General features: G+C 42.6%; 1 protein-coding gene across 1 annotated transcript in view; it reads left to right on the forward strand.

Annotated features, from left to right (window-relative positions):
- The window catches only part of LOC145412924 (F-box only protein 30-like), a 200243-nt gene extending 174432 nt beyond the window's left edge, over positions 1-25811 (forward strand). Inside the window, exons 13-14 of the mRNA XM_080282728.1 lie at positions 16782-16882; positions 25663-25811. Coding sequence (XP_080138854.1) covers positions 16782-16882; positions 25663-25747 — 186 coding nt within the window. The 3' untranslated portion in view covers positions 25748-25811. The remainder of the gene's footprint in view (positions 1-16781; positions 16883-25662) is intronic.
- The last annotated feature ends 379 nt before the right edge of the window (positions 25812-26190 follow it).

Below are 26190 nucleotides of genomic sequence, written 5' to 3' on the forward strand. Positions count from 1 at the left end.
ATGACAGAGGAGCTAGTTGGAGAAGAACAAGGGGGATTTAGGAAGGGAAAAGGGTGTGTAGATCAGATATTTGTTCTAAGATGTTTAGTGGAGAAGTATCTAGAGAAGGGAAGGAAAGTGTATGCTGCCTTCATGGACTTGGAGAAAGCTTATGACAGAATAGATAGGCAAGGTATGTGGAAGGTATTAAGAATATATGGAGTGGAGGGGAAATTGTTGAGTGCTGTGAAGAGTATGTACGAGGGAGCTAGGGCTACGGTGCAAGTGGATGGTGAGCTGAGTGAGTTCTTTGATTTCAATGTGGGACTGAAACAGGGGTGTGTGATGTCTCCATGGCTGTTTAATATATATATGGATGGGGTTGTAAAGGAGGTGCAAGGTAGGGCAGTGGATGTGGGGGTGGCCCTAATGAATGAGGGTGAGATTTGGAAGCTTCCAGTGTTTCTGTTTGCTGATGATACAGTATTGTTGAGTGAAGATGAATGGGAGTTGCAAGGTTTGGTGAATGAATTTGGGACAGTGTGTAGGAGGAGGAAGCTGAAAGTTAATGTAAACCAAAGTAAAGTTATGGTGTTTGAGAAGAATGAAGCCACAGAGTGTACAGTGAAGTTGGATTGTGAGGATATGGAGAATGTGAGTGCATTCAAGTACTTGGGGAGTGTGATGAGTAAGGATGGAACTTTGGGGGATGAAGTGTATGAAAGGGTACAGCAGGGAAGGAAGGTTGTTGGTTCACTGAAAGCAGTTATGAGAAATAGGGAGGTGAGTATGGAAGTTAAGAAGTCACTGCACGATTGTATTGTGATCCCTACCCTGATGTATGGAAGCGAGGCGTGGACCTTGCAAGAGGGGAACAAGTGAAGAGTGAGAGCAGTGGAAATGAGTTACTTGAGAGGAGCATGTGGAGTGACATGGAGGGACAGGTTGACAAATGAAGAAGTGAAGGAACGTTGTGGAGTGGATGTGGATGTGGTTGAGAAGATTAGGAGAAATAAACTGAGGTGGTTTGGACATGTGGAGAGAATGGAGAATGACTGACTGACTAAGAGGGTGTATGTAGGTGAGGTGGAGAGAGGGGTAGACCGAGGATGAGGTGGAGGGATGGAGTTGAGAGGTATATGAGGGAGGTGGGGGGTGAGTTGGGGGGAGGATAGTCAAATGGTGGGTGACAGAGCGAGTTGGAGGCGTTTTGTCTGCGGCCACCCTTTGCGGGATTAGGGCGTCGGGCTATAGATAGATAGGAATTAAAAAGATGCATTATCTGTTATTTGCAATAAGTGCCTAAGATTTTGTTGAATAATGAATTGTCATTTCGCAGTGAAGTTGGGATTATGCAAGTACAGTATATTATCTGTTATCTGTATTACAAAATCATAGGAAGTACTTATTCTGATGATCATTAAAATTTAGTTGCCTTTGACTGATAAAATTGCTTTAGCAGTACGGTATACAGGTACAGTATTAACCTCATAACTAGTCCAGACGAGGAGCCTATACATTGTGGCAATGTGCACCTGGGTGGAGAAGATGTGGCTTCCATCTGAAAGCCAAATGTCCTCATCTTCCCAGGCACCTCATCCTGGGAAGGACTCCGGTTCAACCTTGGTTAAGTGCTGTCTACCACAAAAAGGCACTTGCTCCCTGCATGGTATATGTACTGTACTGTATAGTACCTATAGGAAGGCCCCAGAGAACCACGGGTACCTGTGGTTAACGTGTGGTTAACGTGTCTGCTTCACCAGACAGACTGTGGTCAGACAACATTATTGACAGTATTAATATTAGAGTGTATCAGTGGGGGGCATGGCGGCTCAGTCGAATAGCACCAGACTCGAGACCGAAGGGTCATGAGTTCGCGCCACGCCTGGATAAGCTGCCTTGCTGGGAGAGGTAGCGCTCACTTGTTTCCTAGCTGGTTGTAGCAGCCGTGGCTCAGTGGGTTATGGCGCTCTGACCGAAGGGTCGGAGGTTCGAGTCCACCCAAGAGTAATTGGTGGACATCAGGTAGGGCATTTGGTCGTAAAATGCTACGCGCCCCAAAACCAAAGTCCTCACCCCAGGGGCAACGCCTTAACCCTTACTGAAAAAAGGGGACACAGCATTAAAAAAAAAAAAATCATTGTGAGAGAAATGGATGTATTTGGTTGTTTGCTTATTGATTTATCAAAGTTCTTATACAGAGAACTGGACAATAATTTCGTTATGTATTGTGCTCTGTCAGTATACATATACAGTGAACTCCCAAATATCTGTTGTAATTCAGCCAAGCCCTATGCCGAATAAAATGAAACTTTGGATATTGCATATTCGGCTCAAATACAGTACACAATGTAACCAAGTTTTAGCATCAGTGGAGGGTAGAGTTGTACATCGTGCAGTACAGTACTATACAGTGCACCTAATCCCGTATGATCTGGTGGTGAATGGCTCCCACAAAGATTAATCCAGCTCGACCACTTCAGGCTTGATCTCTGCCAAGGGTGTTGGAGTAGGTAGTGGAGATGGGGTGTCAGGTGGAGCTCCAGTGATGCCTCTGACTGAGGTGAGACCTCAGGTGGAGACACCACATTTGATGGGGCTGATGGTGAAGAAGTGGCCTTGGTGATGCCTGGCTGGGTAAGTGACACCAGTGTGAGGAAGTAGAGAACTGGGATGACAGAGGTCAGTATGAAGAGGTCAACGACTGGGGTGACAGAGGACGATGCAAGGAGGTTGAGGGCTGTGGCAATGAAGTGGCAGGCATTACTGGACAAAAGAAGGACATGATGGAGGACTGCTTGGGGGTCCTTCTCGGGTGCAGCTTTTATCACAGTCTTTTGGCCCTGCCGGAGGTACGTGGCCATGACATCAGTAAAGATAGGCTGCCGATTAGGGTGTCCACAGTGGTCGAGAAGGATGTCCACTGCATCATAAACCTGCTGGAACCTTGGGATTTCTGCCATTTCATCATCATTGTCCTCCTGTCCCTCCTCCCCTTCATCCTCATTGCCCCCTGCAGTCACGGACTCCATATTTTCCTTGTCGGACATGTCTGGGACCTGGGATCTCCCTTGTCCACTTCTAGCCAACTGTGGATGGTGTCGTCAGTTACCTGTTCTGCTGCTGCTCCCATAAACTGGACGAAGTCCTGAGCTTCAGTGCCGGTAAAGTCAGCAGTGGTCTCTTCACCCTTGAGGAGCTTGTTCCAACCACACTCAAGTGTGAGTGCAGAGAGTTACCTCCCAGCCTGCACCCAGTTGTAGATCGCAGACTTGAGGGAATACTGCTTGAGGTTGATCAGGGTCCTCTCCCCCCTAGTGTCCTCGTCCTTGAGCAGAACCGTCATGTCTTCCATAAACCCCTTTCAGTTCAGCCGTTTCATTGCCACGATAATACACTGATCCATCGATTGCAAGACTGAGGTCGAATTAGGGGACAAGAACATGACCCTAATACGACCTCCATCTCCAACCAACTCTTTCCTAGAAGGATGAGCAGTACTGTTGTCAAGGAGCAGCAGAGCCTTCACATGGTCACCAACAAGGTCAAAACTCTCCATTTGACAATAGATAATCTCCTTCACAACATGATTGTAGAATCAATCTTTGACGATCTTGGCTGTAAACCAAGCCTTAAATGAGTGGAAATAAATCACTGGAAGACTATCCTTGAACCCCAGAGGCAGTGTGACTGTTTGGCGAGTCCCACTACAACAGTTTTCAGATGATAGGAGCCTGTTGCATTGGTACAACACAAAACAGACACGCTGTTTGTCTGCCATACAACCAGGTAACGACTTCATTGTCTCGTCAGCCAAGGTATTAGCTGGGACAGACCTGAAGAACAGACTAATTTCATGAGTGTTATAAACCTGATTGAGACAGATCTTCTTCTCAAACAGGTTTTTTAGTTTGGTGCAAAACTCATGTATTCCTTTGGTGTCAGCTTCCAAAGCTTCACCATAAGTAATCTGATTAGACAGCCCATGTTGAAGTTTGAACTGAGTCAGCCAACCTTCAGGGGCCCTGAAATCCACAATCCCCAGTTTCTCAGCGAAATTGGTGGCTGTAGCCTTCAGCTCAATGGGATGCACAATCACAGCACAGGCACGCTGTTGTCGAAACTACTTCTTGCAGGTCTGGTCGAGTTCACCAAAGCGTGGATTGGCCATCGTCTTGCGCACGTTCTGCCGCACAGTCGTGCCATGTTCACCCTGGAAGAACATCTTGATGGAGTGCTTGTTCTTCCGCAGATCCTGCAACGTGGTCGAGGGCATATCATAATGCTCCATTAGACTTGCGATCGTCCAGGTTTGCTCCATCTTCTTCTCCAAGGAGAAAATGATACAATGCCTCTTAGAAGGTGGTGGAGGTGCCATGAAGACAACAACCAGGATCATACACAAGGCCAGCAGGACCTGCAGCAACCAGGGCACTGCCACACAAGTCACAGACTCAGCCATCATGCACAGCTAGGATCAAGTACACGGGTGAGCTCAAGGGCACGGAGCACTTAGGGGCCACAAGTGAGGCAGATGGGAAGGAGAGACAGCACTGGGGGTTTTTGCTGTGTGCACTCGTATAGTACAGTATATTGTATTCTGGATCACAGCAGGTCACTAGGACACAAGCACTGACAGGCCATTGGCTTTGCAACAACAGCGAACATAATATGCCGCAGAGTTAGTCACAGCACTAGGGTTTCGCGACCATGTGGTCGGAAGAACGGAGCACACAGACACTTCTTTACCATACGACATCCATGAGCAAGAATGAGAGCACAGCGGTGTTCTTAGCGTGCTGGATGTGCTGCACCCATGACGGATTCTGATTGGCTGGTGCTTTGGCTACCACTTACAAGCCAGTTAACATGCCTCAACACCAGATAATTGCATAGAACGACCGGTTACGTCCCATTTCAGCACCGGATGTTGCATAATTTTGCCAGATATTGCTTTAATACAGCTGAGCCAACTGCACTGGATATTGTGTCGGGCCGGAAATTGCAATGATGTTTAATTGAGAGTTTACTGTAACATACTTGTGTTCGGTGAACTGAATATGACCTATGTTTTTGTTCACGTGCAGTTTTAGCGGGAGATAACACTGTGGGGTTATCACTGAGAACGTATGTACCTTTGTAGGCAAAAGTTTGCCAGCATTGTTTGTTGCCCTCTACATTTTACATTCCTCTCAGATGTCAAAGAGTATCTCTTCTGCTTGTATACTTCTGTCCTCTTTTCTTGTGTGTTTCTTATTTCAGTCACATAAAAATATTCCTTGTAACACTTTCCATCATCACAGCTGGCAGGGAAGTGCTAGCAAACCGTTGATTACAGTCTTTTTGTGGTAGTGATTAATATCAGTTTTGCAATGTTATTTAACTTTTCTGTAAGCATAGGGTTCGAGTTCCATGGATGAGACTAGTGAAGCAGACAGAAAAGGTTGAGAACCATTGACCTAGAACCTAATATCTCTGGACTTAGGTACAGTACTGACATTAACATGTTTTCACTTTCATCTTAAATGTCGGGACCAACTGCTTAGCCTGGCCTCCTACACTCCTCATGGGGCAGTGTATGATTGGATGATAGATGGTTGGATGGATTTTCATTTGATTTTCCTGGAAAATTATTTAGAATTGTGGATCCTCACTGTTAGGAATATGAAATGGAATGATTTTTAGTTTAATGACTGTATATTTTTTTTTTTACAATTTCATTAAAACATTGGTTGTTTATGAAATTTAGTAACATCACATTATTAAATTTATCAAATTATTTACATAATTATCTTAATCATTTAAGTAAAACTGTGATCTACACATCAGAGCTCTGAAAATTCTGCCTTCCAAAGTGTTGTTTTGAGGGTTTAGAATGGGAATGAGACAAGCACAGAGTTACCTGCTGCCATCGAGGATATTAATTTCTACCCATACCTTTGAAGGAACCTAGGTAATTAGCTAGCTTTTTGAGGTGTATGCAATGCTGCATGATTTGATGAAGCCGGGATGACTGCTTTCGGTTCAGGCATTGGACCCATAAAGATTGAACAGCATGAAGATATCTGTACCTGCAGATTGAAGGAGTTTCAGTCATGATTGCACTGCACGTGATTGCAGTGTACTGTCCACTGCCATATGAGAAGCATTGTTAAGTTTAATGACAACTCCCCTGACCAGAGGAGATATGCTGTACCGTAGATTCTCCAGTTTATTGATATTTGGTTCAGAAGAAACCTTGTTAAATTGAGATATTTGAAATTTAAGTTGAACTTTCATCTATCTATCCATAGCCAGACACCCTAATCCTGTAAGGGGTGGCCACAAACAAATCACCTCCATGTTGCCCTGTCCCCTGCCATCTTAATGCCCTCCCTCCAACTTACGCCTCTCTCTCACATATAACTCTCCATTCCATCCCCCCCGTCTCATCCTCAGTTTCCCCCTCCCTCTCCAACCCCTCTACCTCACTCACATATTCTCTCCTCATTAGTCTCTCATTCCCAGTCCTCTCAATATTGCCAAACCACTTCAGTGTATTTCTCCTAATGCTTTCTAGCATATTCTCATCCACACCACAATGCTCCTTCACTTCCTTATTTGTCAGTTTGTCTTTCCACATGCTCGTCTCTGATAACTCATTTCCACTGCTCTCACTCTTGACTGTGTCCTTTCTACAAGGTCCAAGCTTCACTTCCGTCCATTAACCCCTTAACCGCGGGGCGTCACTTTCGTGACGCTTGGGAGCAAGGAATCATACCGCGGGGCGTCGCTTTTGTGATTCTGTGTTATTTTGAATTCACCCGGGCTTCCAAGTGGGGGCTTGTATCATCTATCAGTACTGCCAGTGTCCAACACTAGTCAGCACTCCTAATCTCATCTGTACTCCCATCCATTGTTGACAATTTAGCCATTTCTCCCCTTTCTTGACTCCCCTCCCTACCCCTCCTCCATTATCCTATCCTCTCGCCTGCCCGGCCGTGCTACGCTAAGTAAATCTTCCCTGGAATTTTTCACTGATTTCATCCATTGAAATAAGCCCTATGCCCTATTCTTATACCAAATAATATATACAAGAAAGAAATAAGGTAAGTGCGAGTGCCATACACCTGGAATTGGCTAATTATTACCTGACAACACCTCACGTGCACTTGTTCGCTAATTTTCGCTGATTTTTTCCCCTTGAAATATGCCATATAATCTATTTTTGTAATAAATATACACATAAGGAGGGAAGGGAGAAGCCTAAGTGATATTTACATTCACCTGGAACTACCTAATTTATAATGTATTGTCTAGAGATCCTGCCAATCATTTCAGTGAAATACATAGCTGTTTCAAGAGCTACGTTGGTAGTACTGAATATCCCCTAACTAGGCCTCTACCCGGGCCAGCCTTCCCTTATCAGTTCTCTCTCATCTTCCGAAGGAGAGGTACGTCTCTTCCTCTTGCTGACTTCAGGGCCTTTTTCTCCCCCATGCAAAAGGCCCTGTGACCTTTACCCCCTACTAAACCTCGTGTGGAAAGAGGTAAAGGGCTGACAATTGATAAAAGAGTGACTACGATCTTTCTATTGAGTAAAACAGTGCAAGTGGAATTGTAAATAATGTGTAAATAATGTGTAAACAGCAAATGAAAGTAATGAATGTAAATATACGTGAACAATGGAAAATAGTTTTATAAGTTACTTCAAGTGACAGTGCATAACACAGTGTAAATAAAATAGAAATGTAAATAACGTAAATAAAATAGAGAACGTAAATAGAAATGTAAATGAGTAGTATTATTAGAATACGAGTATATACCCTAGGAGTAATGAAAGTGAAAGTTTCACTCTAGCATGTCTGAATATTATGAGTTATGAGAGTGAAGATGAAAGTGACATTCACTCTCAATGCTAGTACACAGGACGAGAAAGTGAATGCTACGTATTTTACTGAAAGAAATTGAATCCCTACAGTGACAATAAACTAATGCTACTGAAGGAAACTTATGGATAAAGACTGTAGATATATATGTGTTATATAGTAATAGAAATATAAAGTGTGAGGGGTTTTATGAATAATAAATGACAGAGTACCAAGAGCGAACTAGCGCAAGTGCGGCGGTCAGACGCGCTCATAATTTTCATTGCTTTCACAGTGGTTTTTTTTTTTGGAGTATGGATCCCAAACTACTTGAAAATCATAGAGTAGTGTTTATAGTGTTAATATCTGGCTGTGGTAATCATATTACGGGTTGTCGGGAAGTGTAAAGTGGAGACTTCGTTACCCAACTTCAGAGGTCTCCACAAGTCCTACAGTAACTGACGAAGGCTCAACAAACATTCCAGGAGAAAGCTGAAGGTATGTGCCATAAGCATATGTAATTTTAATAATCTAGGGCTAATAACTGATTTTTGGCAAATATTTTTTGAGAGTCTGTCGGAGCCCGAATAACCCCGTGGCACTCGCAAAACATCGGTAAACATGCCCGCGGTGTAAGGGTTAAAGTGGTTATCACAGTACTGTTATGCCACATTTTTTTTGCTTCTATGTTCACTACCCTATATCTTAATACTGATTTCAGTGAACCTCATCATTTGGTCTCAGTCAATCCACATATGTTCAGTTTTGCATCTTTTGCCACCTGGACAATCTGTCTCTTTTTCACCCTATCATTCATGCCCCTCACATTTCATGTAGCAGTCTTCAACGTGACCTGTATTCAGTCCTTGGTCATCACCTGTCAGTCTGGGTCCATGGCATTTTGCTTCTCGTTTTAATTAGTTGAACCTTATGTAGAAAAAGATTAATATGGGTCTGGAGGTCTTCAGAGTTTGACAGATTTTTAACTGATTTTTCTCACTTTGGTGACAAATTATTACCAGTATCAAGTATTGTAACAGTAAGCAAGAGCACTAAAACAGATTAGTAAGATAACAGTAAACATACTGTACTTGTGATGAAAGCCTGTTGTTAAAACTCTGTAGTTGTATATAGCCATGAGAATATTATTACGGTACTTTATATTCACTGGTATCTGGAATAAGTTATCTTTCAAAGGACTGTTAATGGTCAAAAATTATAGGACAATCACAAGGTGTACATGTAGTGAGGTGCTGAAGAGGAGCCTACATGTTGTGGCCGTGTGACCCTGGGTGGAGCAGCTGCAACATCATCCAGAATCCAAACCTCCTCATATTTCCCAGTACTGTACATCACCGTGGGAAGGACCCTGGTCTGATCTTGGCAAGGCATTATCTTCCACCAGGGGGTGCTGGTTCCCTATGCAGTGCTCGTACGGTACTGTACTTGCAGAATGACCCAGTAGAAGCAGTTGCTTGTCTGCAGTCAGTGGGTCTGCTCAGTCAGATAGACTGGGGTTAAGCAGTAGCAACATGTAGTGAATTTGCTGTTTTGTGTAGCCCAGTGAATTCTGCCCATTATAATCTGAAGATAGGAGCCATTATACAGGCAGTCAAGATTCTAAAACTTTGGAAAAGAAAGGGGTGAATAACGATTGAATTAAGTCCAGATTATTTTGATCAGATTCACTGCTCTGAACTCAGCAAGGGACAAAAAACAATCACAATAAAGACCCTCAATGAGGGGTGCCATTTGCAGTGCATAGTAAACAAGCATGAATATTTTAATTGTTTAGAAGAAAAGTTACTCTTTAGTTAGTTGCATTGCACAGCATTAAAACTGAAATCCATGAATATACACTCCTGATGGTTTTCTGAGGAATCTTATGATGAAAGCCCATTTTATTTTATTTTGTGGTTGTAAATAGCCATGAGAATATCAGTATGGTGCTCTAAGTCAATCATATTCACTAATGTTGGCATTCTTTCATTCATATATGCCAAGACTGCTTTTTTGTATTACCATTTGCTGCTTTATTTCTTCCTTTTTTTGAATCAGTACTGGAGCTGCACTTGGATGCTATAAGCATTTCAGATGGCTTCTGGCCCACAAAATCTGAATTTCCCTGCACAGAGTCTGACTCGGTTTAACTGCTGTCATTTCCCATGAAACACAAATCAACAAAGTAAAAATCCTGAATTTGGTAGCCTGAAGTCCATTAATCAGCCATCCCTAAGTAGGTCTAATGTATCACTTAAACCTTGGGTGACCTATCCTACTATAAGGTGAAGTGAAAACAAGCCTGTCATATGTGTGTGTGCAGGATAGGACTGTGTCTGCTAGTTTGGATATGAGGAGATAAACATGGAGGAAATGGAAAATTTAAAAGCATTGGTTCCATCAGAAACTCCATCAGATTTTTGGGAAAGGGCCAGTTCTTGGGATTATCCCACATCACTAAGAGATGTTGGAGGGCTTCTTGTTTGGAGAGTAGAGGTAAGGAAATATTCAGACTAGAGCAAAGTGACACGAGGTCACAACACCCCATCTGTGCCTCAAATTTGGGGCCCCGCACTTCCACCCTTACCCTTTGTGGAGTTTCACCAAAACTGAACCACTTCCTCGGTTCCAACACCTGTGCAGAATTTGAAGATGATCCATTCAGTGGTTCGAGAGTTGATCAATGCACAGACTCACAAATACAGTAATCCCTGTACTATCCGGACGCCCATCCGGACTCCCTACTCACCGGACAGTTTGGGCCCGGACCTTTGGAACCCCCAAATCGCCAAAAAACGTTAAAATAATAAATAAAAAAAATCCAACATTTTTTTCAACCGTACTTTGGAATTGGCATGCAGCGCCGAACAGCTGTGTTTACGCTCGGTGATTGCTTTCCAACTTCCCCCATCCCTCCCCAGGTACCACCTAACTACCATCCTGACTAGATGCTCACATTCAGTGGATGCCGCACATGCTTGTTTTTGTGAATAAACTGCAATACCTCGCCACTAGACCACATGGGAATTTACAGGGTTGTGAAGTGTTATGAAATTAGAATTCAGAGTGCAAAGATTCAGTACAGAGTGTAAACTGGCAGTTGAAACTGGCGGTTGAAACTGGCATGGTGCAGTGAAGAAAAGAATGTGCAATGTTAAATAATTATAACTCATAGTGCAAAGGATTAACCCGCCCCATCCCTAATTTGCACAATTTTCAATTTTCGCGAGTGATTTTTGGCACGTATACATGGGACACCTTCCTCTACAAGATGCCAGGCAGGGACAATGCCTTACCCAGCATGACCTCCTCCTTCCCCCCACCCCCCTGCATGCCCTTTTTCAGCAATTCACCTATTATCAGTGACCTGCCCAGTAAAGCCATGTCATGCCACGGTACGAAATTCAGGGCCAGAGTGATTCCCCAGTCGATGACAATGTGGAGGACAAACATTAGAGGAAGAAACAGTCAGAAATGATGATCAGGTAATGTGGCAAAAAAAGGTCAGGAATGGTGATGAGTTAGTGAGTGAAACAATGCTTATAATGCCTATATTACCATTTGAAAACCAATATACTCTCGTACTACATATAAATTCGTACCAAATAAATAAATAAATACCGTTTATGAGTGGTGTGGAATAGTTATCCTCCCATAGAACTCGTTTTCTTTGCAGCCAGCCTGATAGAAAACCCTGTAAGGTAAGGAGGTACTCCTACCTGGATCGAGTATTTCAAACCTCAGGTGAGCGATTTCTCTATGAATTTTCAATGTTTCTCACCAAAAGCGGATGTTTGAGCAAAAAAAAAAAAAAAAAGGTCCAAAAATGTCGGGACTGGGGCGTACCACTGCCCAGAAAACGTCGGGATGGGGGGGGTTAAGTGCAGCTCAACACTGGATTACTGTACATGCTTCAAGAGCATTTTCACCACTGCCAGAGCCTTAGGGGAGGCGGGTTAACCTTCATAACGAACGGCAATGGATGTGTTGTAAGTACTCTGTACACTGCTACATATTTTCCATGCTCACTTCTTATTCCTCATTGTCTGGTTCCTTTTCATTTATTGCATACTTTCTCTCCCTTATTTGTGTGAATAGGGTCTCAAATAGGTGCTATGCATGTCCAGTACAGAGTTATGTAGGTGGTTTTCTGAGTTAGGCTGGGTTAGGGTCCAGAAGTACCAGTCCAGGAGGCAAGGGCCCACTATCCGGACGGCCCCACTTTCTGGACATGCCTTTGGCTCAGTCACATCAGATAGTGGAGGGATTACTGTAAATGAATGCCAACGATCACATACACCCCTTCTGCAGTGAATTGTGGGTGGGATGAATAAACTGCTGCAGAATGCCACAGATCAGGTGACCCCACCCACTGCTCTTTTTTCAGTCAACTGCATCTAAGAACATGACTTTAAAATCTAAATTATTGGATTCCAAGGTCTCACTTTAAAATTTAAGTTACTGGATTCCAAGGTCTCACAGCAGCTGTCAGTAAGTGGCAGTATCAGTGGTTTGGGCAGTCTGTGAAGGATTATCATGAACAAAACATCTAAGACAGATGAAATAGGTGATGGTGTGGGAACAACTAATGGATGAAAGGATGGCCTTGTTAGGAAAATTGATGATGACACGCTCAGTAACCCTTTCAAACTTCCCATGGATAAGAGAGCATCCATGTCTGAGGATAACTGGTGGGAGGGCAGTCATATGCATGTAATAAATGTTAACTGCCCTCAGGAGAGGGGATGGCCATATAACGGCAGCCACACGTGGATGTAAAGCTGGTCATATTATTCCTTAAAAGGTTGGCTGCCTGTATCATTAAGAGAGATCCTGAGGTCTACAAAAATTGATGCTGGGGTTAATGGCTAAAGAGGTGTATTTTAGCCCAAGAAACAAGAAAACAAAATAATTTGACATGTCTGTACCATTTTAAAGCTCCAGAACTGTATATTGTAGAAGGTCATGTGACCTTGGCAGCAGGCCACTTGTACCTATATGAGACATCCCCAGGTCAGCAAATTTGACGTTTAGCTCATTGCACAAAGAGATGTAATTTGGCCAGAAAAAATATGAAAAAACAATCATGTAATGTACATACAAATTTGAAGTTCCCACTCTGTTTAGATGGTCACATGCCCATGGCAGCCAAGCTCAGCTGAGAGAATGCTGGTGCATCGTTTTTACATCTCTAAGCATTTATTTTTTACTGTTGCATTCTGTTGCACGTTGCTTAGTGTTTGATAACCTACACTACTTCATGTTTTACAGGTTGTTATGAATTGGTTATTGTAAATACTTGGCTATAATAAATATTTGGTGAAACAATGGTTCCAAGACTTACAGCCTGGGCATACTGGGGGCCTAGTGGTCTTGGGTGGGAGAGCAAAAGTCACCACATATCAGTTTCTGATGTTTACAGTCCTGATTCACTCAAAATGGGAAGGGGATCAAAACATAGATATACGAAGTTGACTCTGTATTGCCACATCAGCCACCATGTAAATATGCAAGGTTGGGTTAAGGTGATAAACATCAGCCATTTCTGAGTGTGAAAGGGGCCATGTCTGGGTGATAAATAGCAGCCTCTTTCAGAATAGAAAAGGTGGTACGCCTGATAAATAATGAAACATATTAAGCAGCCAGAAAAAATAGGGCAGTCACCCTCAGGTGAAAGGACTCAGCACCATGGTGTCGAGGCCAGGGATGAGAATGAGAGAGCGAGATGAAATTACATATAATGTACACTGGAACGTCTAATATCCATCATTCATGGAGAATCACATGTGCCAGTCAGTGGATTTTTAAAGGTAATAGAATAGTTCTCATATTAAATCTCAAAGCACCCTACAGTGGCTTACAATCTTTCCAGTTGTACAGATCTGTCTGTCTGTCATCCTTTGCCCCATCATGAGTGTAGGGATGCAGGGGCTTGGGTACTTGGTCCCAGCTATCTGAGCATTGAAATCATGATGACCTGCCATCCTCATCTTTGAGTGGCACTGTGTGAGCAAAACACCCCAACCATTCCGCTGATATACATCTTTACTGGCCCCATTCATTGAGAGTGCTTTAACCCATTGACTGTTGTACAGAGCACTTTTAGATCTGGTTTTACCAGAATACTGTGAGATCAGTGTCTCACAGGATTTCAGCCTGTCAAGATTGCTGTTGTATTGGATGACACAGCCCAGTAATATGGACTCCAGTAGGATGGACCAATGATCTACTGACCATCCTGGCTAGACATAGGGAAAGGAAGCAAATAAGGCTCAAAGACAGCCATTCATTCACTCCCTAGCCCATGTAAAACAAGGGAATAAACTTTAATAAAATAATATTAAAGGGCATGAAAAATAATGGTACTGTAATAAGCTTGTTAGCTTCATAAAAGCAAAATATAGTACACCCTAAAATAAATACAGTATATGTATATGAATAAGTAGGTAAGACCCACAACAAAGAAGAGTGATTAAAAGTCACTTGGTGAAGAAGAAACGCCACATGAAGCCAGCTAACTCTAGTGAAGAAAAACAAAGACAGAAGAGGAAGGAAAGGTCTAAAAGTCAGGAGGAAACACAACAGATCCTTCCCACAAAACCAGGGAGCAGAGAGAAATTGGGAAAAGAGGGAAAATAGGAAAATAAAATAAAGAGAGAGAGAGAGAGGAAGTTCCTATCACAGAGAAATGCCTAAAATATATCTGTCCCACTAAGATGATCTAAAAGCATCCAAAACAACAACATCACAAGAAACTATGGTTTTAGATAACTTGGGCAACATTTGAAGTGTAAACACTGAACAAAGAAGAAGAATAATACAGAAAGCTAGTGTAGAAGCTAGTGATTAGGCTACCATAATTCAGAACATAACAGGACAGGGGACTGGTAGTACAGTGATCCCTTGGTTGTCATGCATAATTGGTACTGAAGATGGTATGTGTGATAATAGAATTGCCTGATAACGAAAGCAAAGAACCTGTGATATTTGTCCTAATAGGTACCAGGCATCCCAAGTTCAAACCCAAATTTTCCTTTTTACAAGAATGTACTCAATACAGAAATACTGTTATGGTAAGTATCAGAAACATACCTAGGCATTGTTAAGTTAGTAGAAAGTGACGTAAAGGGCACAGTAAGGAAGAAACACATAGCTTATAGACACTTGAGATGAGTTTGAGGTAAGAGGTCCCGAGGGTAGGGGGTAGAGAGTTAGTGGTCTCCACCATTCTGGATTAACTTCTTGAGCAGAGCCTCATCTCTGAATCTGTCATTGTCACAGGAGGGAAAGGAGTAAACCACTACATATCGAGGGAAGTAAAGAAAAGTTGCCATTGACATGAGGTGGATTGACCCATGAAATTAGTGTATTAAATTTTTCTTTATCCTGGCTTACATTGCCAGTTCTTTAAAGACGAGATTTATATACTTCCTCTACAGATGGCGCACAACAAGACATAATTACTCATGGATGCTGAATTAGTAGTACTGTTGGCCTCTGAGAGAAAGTGCCCTTACCCCATGACAATCAAAATAAAGTTTTCCCTGGAAAGAGGTCATTAGTAACTTGGTACTACTGTTCCAAGCTCTTGCTTATGCCAACTCACAACTGATTATTATGAATTAAGATTAAAGAACTGGCTTAACTACCAGCCATGATTAACATCAGGGAAAGTTTGTGCAAACTGGAATTAAGCAGATAAAGTAAGAGCAATATGGAGAAATGAAACACGATTTTACATTTAATTGAGCTTAAAGAGACAATCTGTAACTTTGTTAATTCCATCTTGATAATTTCTTACATTTCGAGAATCTTAAACAAATAGATTCAGTCACTCACACAGTCAAGCGAGCTAATACTCTCAAGCCTAGAAAACACAAAAAGAAATACTGTTAATTGGAGATATGGAGTCATGGGGCTACAAGACTGGAGTCGCCGCTAAGACACCGCCAGATGAGGGGTAAATCTTCTATGATCCTGCATGAGCTCCCCCGTCACTACGTCCACACTCCCTGGGCTGCAGGCTGGAGAAATATGGTGTCAAGAATAACAGTAGACTGGGTTCACTGCTCTCAGCTATGTCCACACTTCGTGACAGTTCAGCACCAACTAACAAACTACGGTGAATGGAGCAGTATGATGTGTAGAACTACAAAGACCCACAGCTCAAGACACAAAGGGTTAATCTCTGGGAATCCTCACTGTCCTGACATATGTCTGTCCCTAGTGGTTGTTTCTCTCCAATTAACGAAGTCTGTTTCTCACACCCTGATAGAGAGGCATGTTCACTGGAAGTGGGCATGGCCTTTCTTCAACGGCTATTGAGAAAGGGGCGGTGGAACAATATATTCATAAAATCATCACTCAGTAATTCACTAAGGTTGTGCAATAGAAAGTCACTTATAAACAAGATGAATGTTTTGAAAAACAATTCCCAGTGGAGCACAGTTGGGACGGTTAACTGAGCAAATTTTTCTTCGATTTCACTGACGTTAGCTAGTTCCCGTAATAATAATAATAGTGTCACAAATTCTCATAAGAGTACAGTGTCATGAATTTGTGACACTCAGAGCCATCAGAAACCATGGACACTGCATTATCATCATTGGCAGAAACCAGCTCAGGTGCTCAATAACGATGTTTTAGAGTCAACATGTATGTGATTGCAGCAGGAGTGCAGAGTTTCATCTTGTCATGATAATAAAAATCATTATAGCCAAGAGATCACTATATTGCGTGATAGAAAAGCCTCCAGTCATCTCTGAGAGTTCATGTGAAGAATTATTTTTGAGTAGTGGTAAAAGTTGATCCTCCCATTGGTCATATTTTTTGTGTGTTTGTTTATGATTAGCTTCACATCATGAAAATTACTAATTATCATACTGTTTCAACATTAGTGTAGCTCTGTGTACTTATTTTTTTCTTGCTTTTGATTGATGATTCCTCTCTTTCCAGCGACGGTTCTTCAGCAAGTCATTTGAGCATATCAATACCTGGGGATTCAAAGACGTAAAGCACATTGCGAACCATTTACAAGAGTGTCCTTATAATAACAGGTAATGTCAACCTTATACATTTTAAAGAAAAATCTATTGAGCCTCCTTTTATCAGTTACCGTAGACTGTATAAATTGCTTAAATTTCATTTAGCTTCATTAATTTTCTTTCTAGAAAATACAATATTTCAGCTCTTCAGCCTTGTTTTAAAGTAAGTGGTTGTTGATTTTATATTTTCTTTTATTTTTAAATGTGTTGTGTATTGTGTAGTTGTACAGTAATATTGTGCTTGTGCTCATTTTCAGTTTCATTCATACAGTAATATACAGGAAACCCTCGTTTTTCGATCGATCGTTTTAAATCTACTGTATATTCCCTTTTCCATTGTTCGACATGGTTATCCCCACCATTTCGGCAATTCAAACCGCTTGCCGCCAGACAGACCGGCTGAACTGCCTCAGTGGCTCTGTCTCCCGTGCTCTGCTCAGCTGATCAGTTACCTCTTCATCTGTTTGCATTTCTCTTTGACCACGTGGAATACTACAGCACCACCTTTGCTCCACCCAAGACCCCCACTACTACCCCTGTCAAGCACAGTCATGTACTCACCAACCTGAGTGAGTGTTTGTGCAAGCGTGTGACCTTCGTATATACAGTAATTTGGTGTGTGTGTGTGTGCCTAGTTGTATTTTTGTAGTTGTGATTTACATGAAATGAGCTATGCTCGTGGGGTTGCATCTCTGTTTCTCAATAAATCAGATTTTGCTTTGGACTCGTTTGTGTTTTTAGACTGGACAGTCTCTTTGTCCAGGCTGTTCCACAGGTTTGTGCATCTTTATGGAAAACTATCGTTCTTGATATCCTTCAAGCAACCTGGTTCTCCCAGTGTCATTCTGTGTCCTCTTGTTACCCTCCTATCCCATACTAACAGATTTTCTTTGTCAATTTTTTCTGCTCCCATCCTGGCCCTGAACACTGCCATTATGTCATCCCTCTCTCTTCTTTCTACTAAGGAAGGCAGGTTTAGTTTTTCCAGCCTTTCGCCATATGACAGATCAGCCAGGCTACGGACCATCTTGGTTGCTGTTCTTTGAATTCTCTCGATCTTGTTTATATCTTTCTTCTTATGTGGGAACTGCACTACTGCTGCATATTCCAGCCTGAGGCAGATAATGGCCACTATCAATTTTTTCATCACATCCTCATCCTTGTAAGAAATGCGACACTGATGTTAATCAAGAGAATATATATCTGTCTAACTATCTTATTAATGTGTTTTTCAGGTGACAAATTATCTTGGACCAGCACTCCCATGTCCTTCTTTTCTCTTGCTTTTGTGATTGATTCATTATCCATCAAATCATTCAGTGATGATAATGTGTTTTTCAGGTGACAAATTATCTTGGACCAGCACTCCCATGTCCTTTTCTCTTGCTTTTGTGATTGATTCATTATCCATCAAATCATTCAATGATGATCTCTTGGTACTTTTACCCATTTCCAATATTTTACATTGTGCTGAATTTCATTTCCCACATCCAGCTCCAATCATGAATCCTATTCAGGTCCTCCTGCAGCATTTTACAGTCATCTTCAACTTCTACTCTCCTCATGATCTTCGCATCATCAGCAAACAGACTTGCATAACTGCTCATTCCATCTTACCATCATCACCTAGACTACACCATCATTTGGCCTACATCATCACCCACACCACACCATCACCCAGGATGCATCCTCACCCAGACCAAACCATAACCCAGACCACACCATCACTTAGCCCACACCATCACCTAGACCGCACCATCACCCGGAATGCATCATCACCCAGACCACACCATCACCCAGACCGCACCATCACCCAAACCACACTATCACCCAGACCACACCATCACCCAGACCATACCATCAGCAAACTACAGTATCACCCTACACCATCGTCCAGACCTTCATCCCACACCACCACGCACACTTTCACTCACACCAGTTAGGCTCTGAGCAGTCATGTGTCCCATGTTGTGGGATTCATATCTGTACAGTGGCCAGAATGGAAATACAGTAAACTCAGTTATCCATTGTTGCAAAAACTGGCCCATTGAATTATCCGGCACTTTTTGCCTGGCTCTATTAAAACAATATTCGATGCAGAAGCAAGAAGCAACTGGCAGTCCAATGCAATATCCGGTGGTGAGGCATATCATCCGGCTTAAACACAGGACCCAGCTGGCCAGGAAACACCTGCAACATGCCAGCCAATCAGAATGCATTGCGGGAGCAGCCCATCCAGTATGCCGAGCCTACCGTTGCTCTTTCATTCTCTCCCATGGATCTTGTATAGTGAAGATGAATCTGTGACTGCTTGGTGGCAAAACCCAAGTGCTGTGACTTAGTCTGTGGCCTCCCATGCCTTGCTCGTTGCAGTAGTGCTGTTGCAAAGGTTTTGGCCCTTAGTGCTTCATGTTCTAGTGCTCTGTTGTGATTTTGAAATTACCCTATTGTACACATGGTGCTGTGACTTTGCCTGTGGTCCCACATGCCTCGCATATGGCCCTTAAGTGCTCCGTGCTCCACTTACTACACAACCCTGGTTCTGAGTGATGGCTGAGTTTTTGGCTTTTGTGGTGGTGCCCTGTCTGCTGAGGTCCTGCTGGCCTTTTGTATGGTCCTGGTTGTTGTCTCCATGGCTCCTCCACCACCTTCTAAAAGGCGTCGTATTGTTTTCTCTGTGGAGAAGAAGATGGAGATAATTGAGAAGATGGACCAAGGCTGGACCATTGCAAGGCTGGACCATTGCAAGGCTGATCCAGCACTATGACATGCCCCTGACCATATTGCAAGATCTGTGGAAGAACAAGGACTCTTATCAAGATGCTATCCCAGAGTGAACATGGTGCAACTATACAATGGAATGAGCATAAAATGATGACCAAGCCATGCTTTGGCGAACTTGATTGGGCCTGTCTGAAGCAGTTCCAACCACAGTGTGCCAGTGGCATGATTGTGCATCCCACTGAGCTGAAGGCTGCAGCCACCAAGTTCGCTGAGCAACTGGGAATCACCAATTTCAGGGCCTCTGAAGATTGGCTGACACAGTTCAAATTTCGACATGGGCTGTCTAATAATATTACCTATGGTGAAGCTTTGGATGTAGACACCAAAGGAATAGATAAGTTTTGCACCAAACGTAAAAATCTGATTGACGAAGAAGTATGCCTCAGTGGTTCATAACATTGATGAAACTGGTCTGTTCTTCAGGTCTGTCCCAACCAATATCTTGGCTGACGAGAAGAAGTCGTTGCTTGGTCATAAGGCAAGCAAACAACGTGTGTCTGTTTTGTGTTAAGTCAGTGCAACGGGCTTCCATTGTCTGAAGCTTTCTGTAGTGGGGCATGCCAAACAGCCACGTTGCCTCCTGGAGTTAATGGATTGTCTCCCAGTAATTTATTTCTCCTTGCTGAAGGCTTGGTTTACGGCCAAGATCTTCAGAGAGTGGTTCTACAGTCATGCTGTGAAGGAGATTATCCATTATCAAATGGAGGGTCTTGGCCTTGCCCTCAACCAAATAAAGGTTCTGCTGCTCCTTGACAGTGCTCTTGCTCATCCTTCTGAGAAACTGGTTGGAGATGGAAGTCAGATTAGGGTTAGGTTCATGCCCTGTAATTCAACCTCATTCTTGCATCCGATGGACCAGGGTATTATCGCAGCACTGAAGTGGCTGTACCGGAAGAGGTTTATGGAAGACATGGTGGTTGTGCTGGAGGACAAGGAGGAGGCAGCCCAAGGAGAGGACAGTAGGGGGGAGAGGACCTCGGCCAACCTCAAGTGTATTCCCTCAAGTCTGCAATCTATAACTGGGTGCAGGCTTTGGGGGAACTCTCTGCACTTGTGCTTGAACATGGTTGGAACAAGTTCCTGAAGAGTGAAGAGGCCATTTCCGACTTTACCATCTTAAAAGATGAAGACTTTGTCTGGCGGATGGAAGCTGCGGGAGAACTGGTAACTGGGAACACCATCCACAATTGGCTGGAAGTGGTCAAAGGAGACCCCAGGTGCCAGGCTATGTCTGACCAGGAAATCATGGAGTCCGTGACTGCATGGGTCACCAAGGATGAAGGGTAGGAGGAAGAGGATGATGATGACGATGAAGTGGCTGATATCCTAAGGTCATTGATGCAGTGGACATCCTCCTTAACTACTGCGAGCATCCTCATTGGCAGCCTATCGTAGCTGCAGTCGAGAAGGATCACCAGGCAGTCCTCCACCATGTCGTTTTTCCATCTGGTGATGCTTGCCACTCCCTCGCCACAGCCCTCGGCCTCATATTGTCCTCTGTCACCCCAACCTTCGACCTCCTCTTGTTAGCCTCAGTCACCCCAGCCTCTACTTCACAGCAGCCTTGTTCCCATCCAGGCACCACCATGACCACTTTCACCTCAGCCAGGCACCTTGGCCATGGCACCACCTTCAGCCCCTGCAAGAGTGGTGTCTCCACCTGAGGTCTTGCCTCAGTCAGAGGCCTCATTGGAGCTGCATCTCACCCCCTGCTACTCCATCTCCACTGCCTACTCCAGCACCCCTGTCAGAGATAAGACTGAGGTGTTGGAGCTGGAGTAATCATTGTGGGAGCCATATGCCACTAGACCACTGTAGATTAAGTGCACTCACTGCACTCTACTGTTCTGCTTGGCGTACAGTTCTACCCTCCATTGATGCCAGCACTAGGTGAGTACATAGTTCACTGTGTACTGTACTGTATTACTGTTCCATATCAGTACTGTGTAGTATTTTATATTTAATTTTCATTTTTTACTCATGGGAAAGTTTTTAGGATATAGGGTTAAGACAGATGGTAACACATTATTTGACTCGATGTTGAATGTTGAGCCGATGTGAGGGTTACGATGCAACATCTGGTGGTGGGAGTTGGCTGAATCGTCCAATTGCTCTAACATCCTGTGTCTCAAAAGTTTTCGAGTCTGTTCTTAACAAAAAAAATTTTAAAGCATCTTTCCTATCACAACCTTCTTCCTGATCTTCAGTATGGGTTCTGTCAGGGACGCTTCACAGGCGATCTTCTTGCCTACCTTTTGGACTCCTGGTCATCCTCCTTTCGGGACTTTGGCGAAAGCATTGCCATCGCACTTGACATCTCAAAGGCTTTCGATCAAGTCTGGCATAAATCTTTAATTTCCAAACTGCCCTCTTATGGTTTCTATCCTTCTATCTGTGCCATCATCTGCATCTTCCTTTCTGGTCATTCTATAGCCGCTGTTGTAGACGACCATTGTTCTTCTCCTGGATCTAGCAACAATGGTGTTCCTCAGGGCTCTGTCCTATCATCAACTCTCTTCCTTTTATTCATCAGTGATCTTCAAAGCTGTACATCTAACCCCATCCACTCATACGCTGATGATTCCACCCTTCACCTTTCCATTCGGTTCCCGCAACGTCCATCCCAGCAGTTACTTCAACAAACAAGGGATGAGGCTATGGCACACCTAATGTCTGACTTGGTTCGTATCTCTGACTGGGGTAAAATAATCTTGTTGTTTTTAATGCATCAAAGACTCACTTTTTACACCCAACAACCCGACAGAATCTTCCACAGGAGTACCCACTAATGTTTAATAATATCCAGCTCAAGCCTGCATCATCCTTGAACATGCTTGGGTTTTCATTCACTCAGATTTTATCTTGGAAAGATCATATTACATCTCTTGTAAAATCTGCTTCCAAGAGATTTTTTTTTTTTTTTTTTTTTTTTTTTTTTTAAATAACAGAACAGAGGAAGGAAAAACAAATGAATAAAAAGAAAAAATAATCCATACACCAGATTACTGGTGTCCTCTGTTCATAAAACATCTGTAACAGTTAGACTTGAACAGCTGTAGGTTGAAGTGTGGAGGGAAACAACTCTGGGGAAGCAAGTTCCAAAGAGATGCAGTTCAGGAAATAAAAGAAATCTGATAGGCAGAAGTTTTGCAATATGGCTGAGTGACATTCCAGTCATGAGCACTACCAGATGCCCATGTAGCACAAGGGAAGGCATGGAGAGGTGGCACCATGGATGCAACTTCGTCTGACCATTTGCCATAAAAATATCTGTAAAATAATGCAAGGGAGGCAACATTCCTTCTTACTTGTAGGGGAGGTAGTTTATTTGTAATGACAGGGTTGTTAATAATTCTGAATTTTGTCTCGTTGTTTTAATGCAACCTCTCCACATCCATTCCACAAGGGTGAGCAGTATTCAAGCTGAGAGAGCACATGACTCCTATAAATTAAAGCTAACAGTTACGGACTCTGTACAATAATCCAAAGTCTTTGAGGTGGTTTTAGCAAGTGATCTAACATGAGAGGTCCAGCTGAGGACATTGTTAAGTGAGACGCTGAGAATTTCAATACTTTTGGAGATGGGAATATTCGTAGCACTGAAGGTAATGTACAAATCTGGCAATATCTGTCTATTAGTAAATTGTATATATTTAGTTCTACTAGCATTAAATGAGACAAGGTTGTTTTGTCCCCATTCACTGATTGTAGATAGGTCTTGATTTATGGAGATGGCTGTACCGAGTTGAGAGGTAGAGATATTAGACTTTGTAAATGGGTGTCTGAGTGTGAATGAACTATGTAGTGTTGAGTCATCTGCATATGAGTGGATGGGATTCTGGGTGACTGATAAGAGATCATTAATATGAACCAGGAGTAGGGTTGGCGCCAGAACTGATCCCTGCGGCACGCCAGCGTTAATTGAGTGGAAATTGGAATATACATCACTACTTTTATTCTTATTTTCCTGTCACTGAGATATGAGGAAATCAAAGGGACAAAAAACCTTAGTCCATAGCAAGGGAGTTTGGACAGCAGGGAGCGGTGCCATACTCTATCGAAAGCTTTAGAAATATCAAGGGCTACTGCATGAGTTTCTCCATGTAGGTCAATTGATTGATGGATGGTATGAGTTAGGAGATTCAGTATGTCAATGGTGGATCTTTCGTGGCAAAAACCATATTGTCTATCACTAATTAAGTTGTTGGATTCAAGATGTTTAACAATGTGCTTATTAATTAAAGTGTCAAATACCTTACCAAGAGAAGATGTGACAGCTATTGGTCTGTAATCAGAGGGGTCAGAGGAACTTCCTTTCTTCGGAATTGGGTGGATATTGGCTTCTTTCCATGAATTTGGGAATGAAGAAGTACGTATGCATAGTGTGAATAATTTAGCTAGAACAGAGGCAAGTTCAGGGGAACACTTTTTCAAAACAATTGGCAGAATTCCATCTGGACCTGGAGCTTTGTTGGTAGGTAAATTGTCTAGGATGGATTTTACGTATCTTGTCTATTTTAAGTGGAACAATTTCAGGAGAGTCAAGTTCTAGTACTGGGATGTTCTGGCTGGCATCGTCTGTGGTAGAATTTCTGGCAAATTTTTTGGCAAAGATATCTGCTTTCCCACGCGGGTCACTTGTGATGTTGCCATCTGAAGATTTTAGTGGAGGAATGGATGATGACTTGTTAAAGTTATTATTGAAAGAATTAAGAGTTGACCAGAATATTCTAATGTCATTAGGGTTGTAAAGTAGTTTTGATGCTTGTGTTTGAAGAAAGTTTGATTTAACTAGATTTATTACTGCTTTTGCATGATTTCTAGCAATTTTAAATTGAGAGTGATTCTGATGTTTTTTATTTTAAGTATGAATTATATGCTAATGACTTTTGGGCTGTTGCTCTGGCACAGTTGCCATCAAACCATTCTCAAGAGTTCGATCTTTTAGTGAACTGTTGACTTGGTATGAACATACCAGCTAGTTTAAAGTCGCAGATATGGGACTGGGTAGAATTGGGATCACTAGAGAAGAAAGACTGCCTTGGAATGTCAGCAAGATAATTTCTAAATCCATCCCAATTTGCCCTTTCAAAGTGCCATCGGGTCACCCTGACAGGTTCAGAATGGGGAGGTGTGGGGGGTATTACCTAATGAGGCTTTGATGAGATTGTGGTCAGAGGATCCAAGTGGTGACAGTACCTCTATCCTGTGTGCTGAGCTGACTCCATACCTGCACAGTTGTTGACTTTATACACGGGTTTTATTCACCGTGTGTAGAGTACAACTCTCATTTGGGGAGGCTCCCCACATACAGCTCTTCTCAGCAGGGAGGAGTCAAAGGCTTTTCATCTCATTAACTCTTTTCCTCTTACTGGCTCCCTTCAACCTCTGTCTTTTTGCCACACTGTTGCCTCTTTATCTCTTTTCTATCACTACTTCCATGGTCACTGCTTCTCTGAACTGTCTGCTTGCATCCCTCCACCACTACAACGGTTGCATAACACCCATATAGCAACAAACTCTCTTCCCTTTTCTGTCCAACTCTCTAATGCAGGAGTTAACCATTACTCCTAGTCCTTCTTTTATGCATTGGGTCAACTCTGCAACTGTCTTCCTCTGTCTGTATTTCCTACTTCCTACGATCTCCAGTCTTTCAAACGCAGTGTGTCCAGGCATCTCGAAATGAACAGATCTTGAATTTGGCTCACTTTTGTATTGTTTTCATTTTTTTCTTGGAAGGAATTGTTTGCAGGCTCCTAGCCTTTGGTTCCTTCTTACTTGCATAAAAAAAATAAAAAAAATGAAAGTTTACATTTGTGCATGTTGTGTCCCTCGTCCTGTGTTGTGATGGATTTACCCATGTTGAGATAAAGTTTAGAAACAGACCAATGGTCTGCCTCCTTATAGGCATTTAGCATTATGGGTGAGCCTACTGTATAGAATTGTGCTTTTGAAATGCCTCTATATTTTTCTATAAACAGATTTTCACTTGAGGTGCATTATTGCAGGCATGTTGCTACAGAGAAGTTTGCTTATGTTCAACCCAGAAAAGATGGAACTATCCGAGGGTTGTTGCGCAACTGCAAGATATGACACTTCCAGACATTTTCTGGAAACCCAGGAGTGCTACAAACAAGTTTCAACCTTCAGCCTCTTTGTCTAGTGCCAGGCCAGTGGACAATAAATGGCAAGTAATAAATTATAATGCTGACAATAATTTATGACTACAGTATAAGGATAACACTGGGAAAAGCTTAATTGAATCTGCACTAAATGCCCTAATTAGTTCATCCTTGATATCATATGTTTGTAACTATCACTGCAGCATTAGTCATAAGGAAAAAATGGGATCTATATATCAAATATACATAATGCTTCAGTTATTCTCATACCCAATTGGTAATACAGGAGTTGTTAGAGTTAAAGTGGGTTAATACATAGTGATCATTTAGTTATCATGCATAATTGGTACAGAACGTGGCACATGATAACAGAATCGCATGATAACGAATACACAGAACCTATGGGGTTTATCC

Source organism: Coenobita brevimanus, chromosome 94 (assembly GCF_032717465.1).
Source record: "Coenobita brevimanus isolate Jiangsu-jjx chromosome 94, ASM3271746v2, whole genome shotgun sequence".
In the NCBI taxonomy this organism is placed as follows: Eukaryota; Metazoa; Arthropoda; class Malacostraca; order Decapoda; family Coenobitidae; genus Coenobita; species Coenobita brevimanus.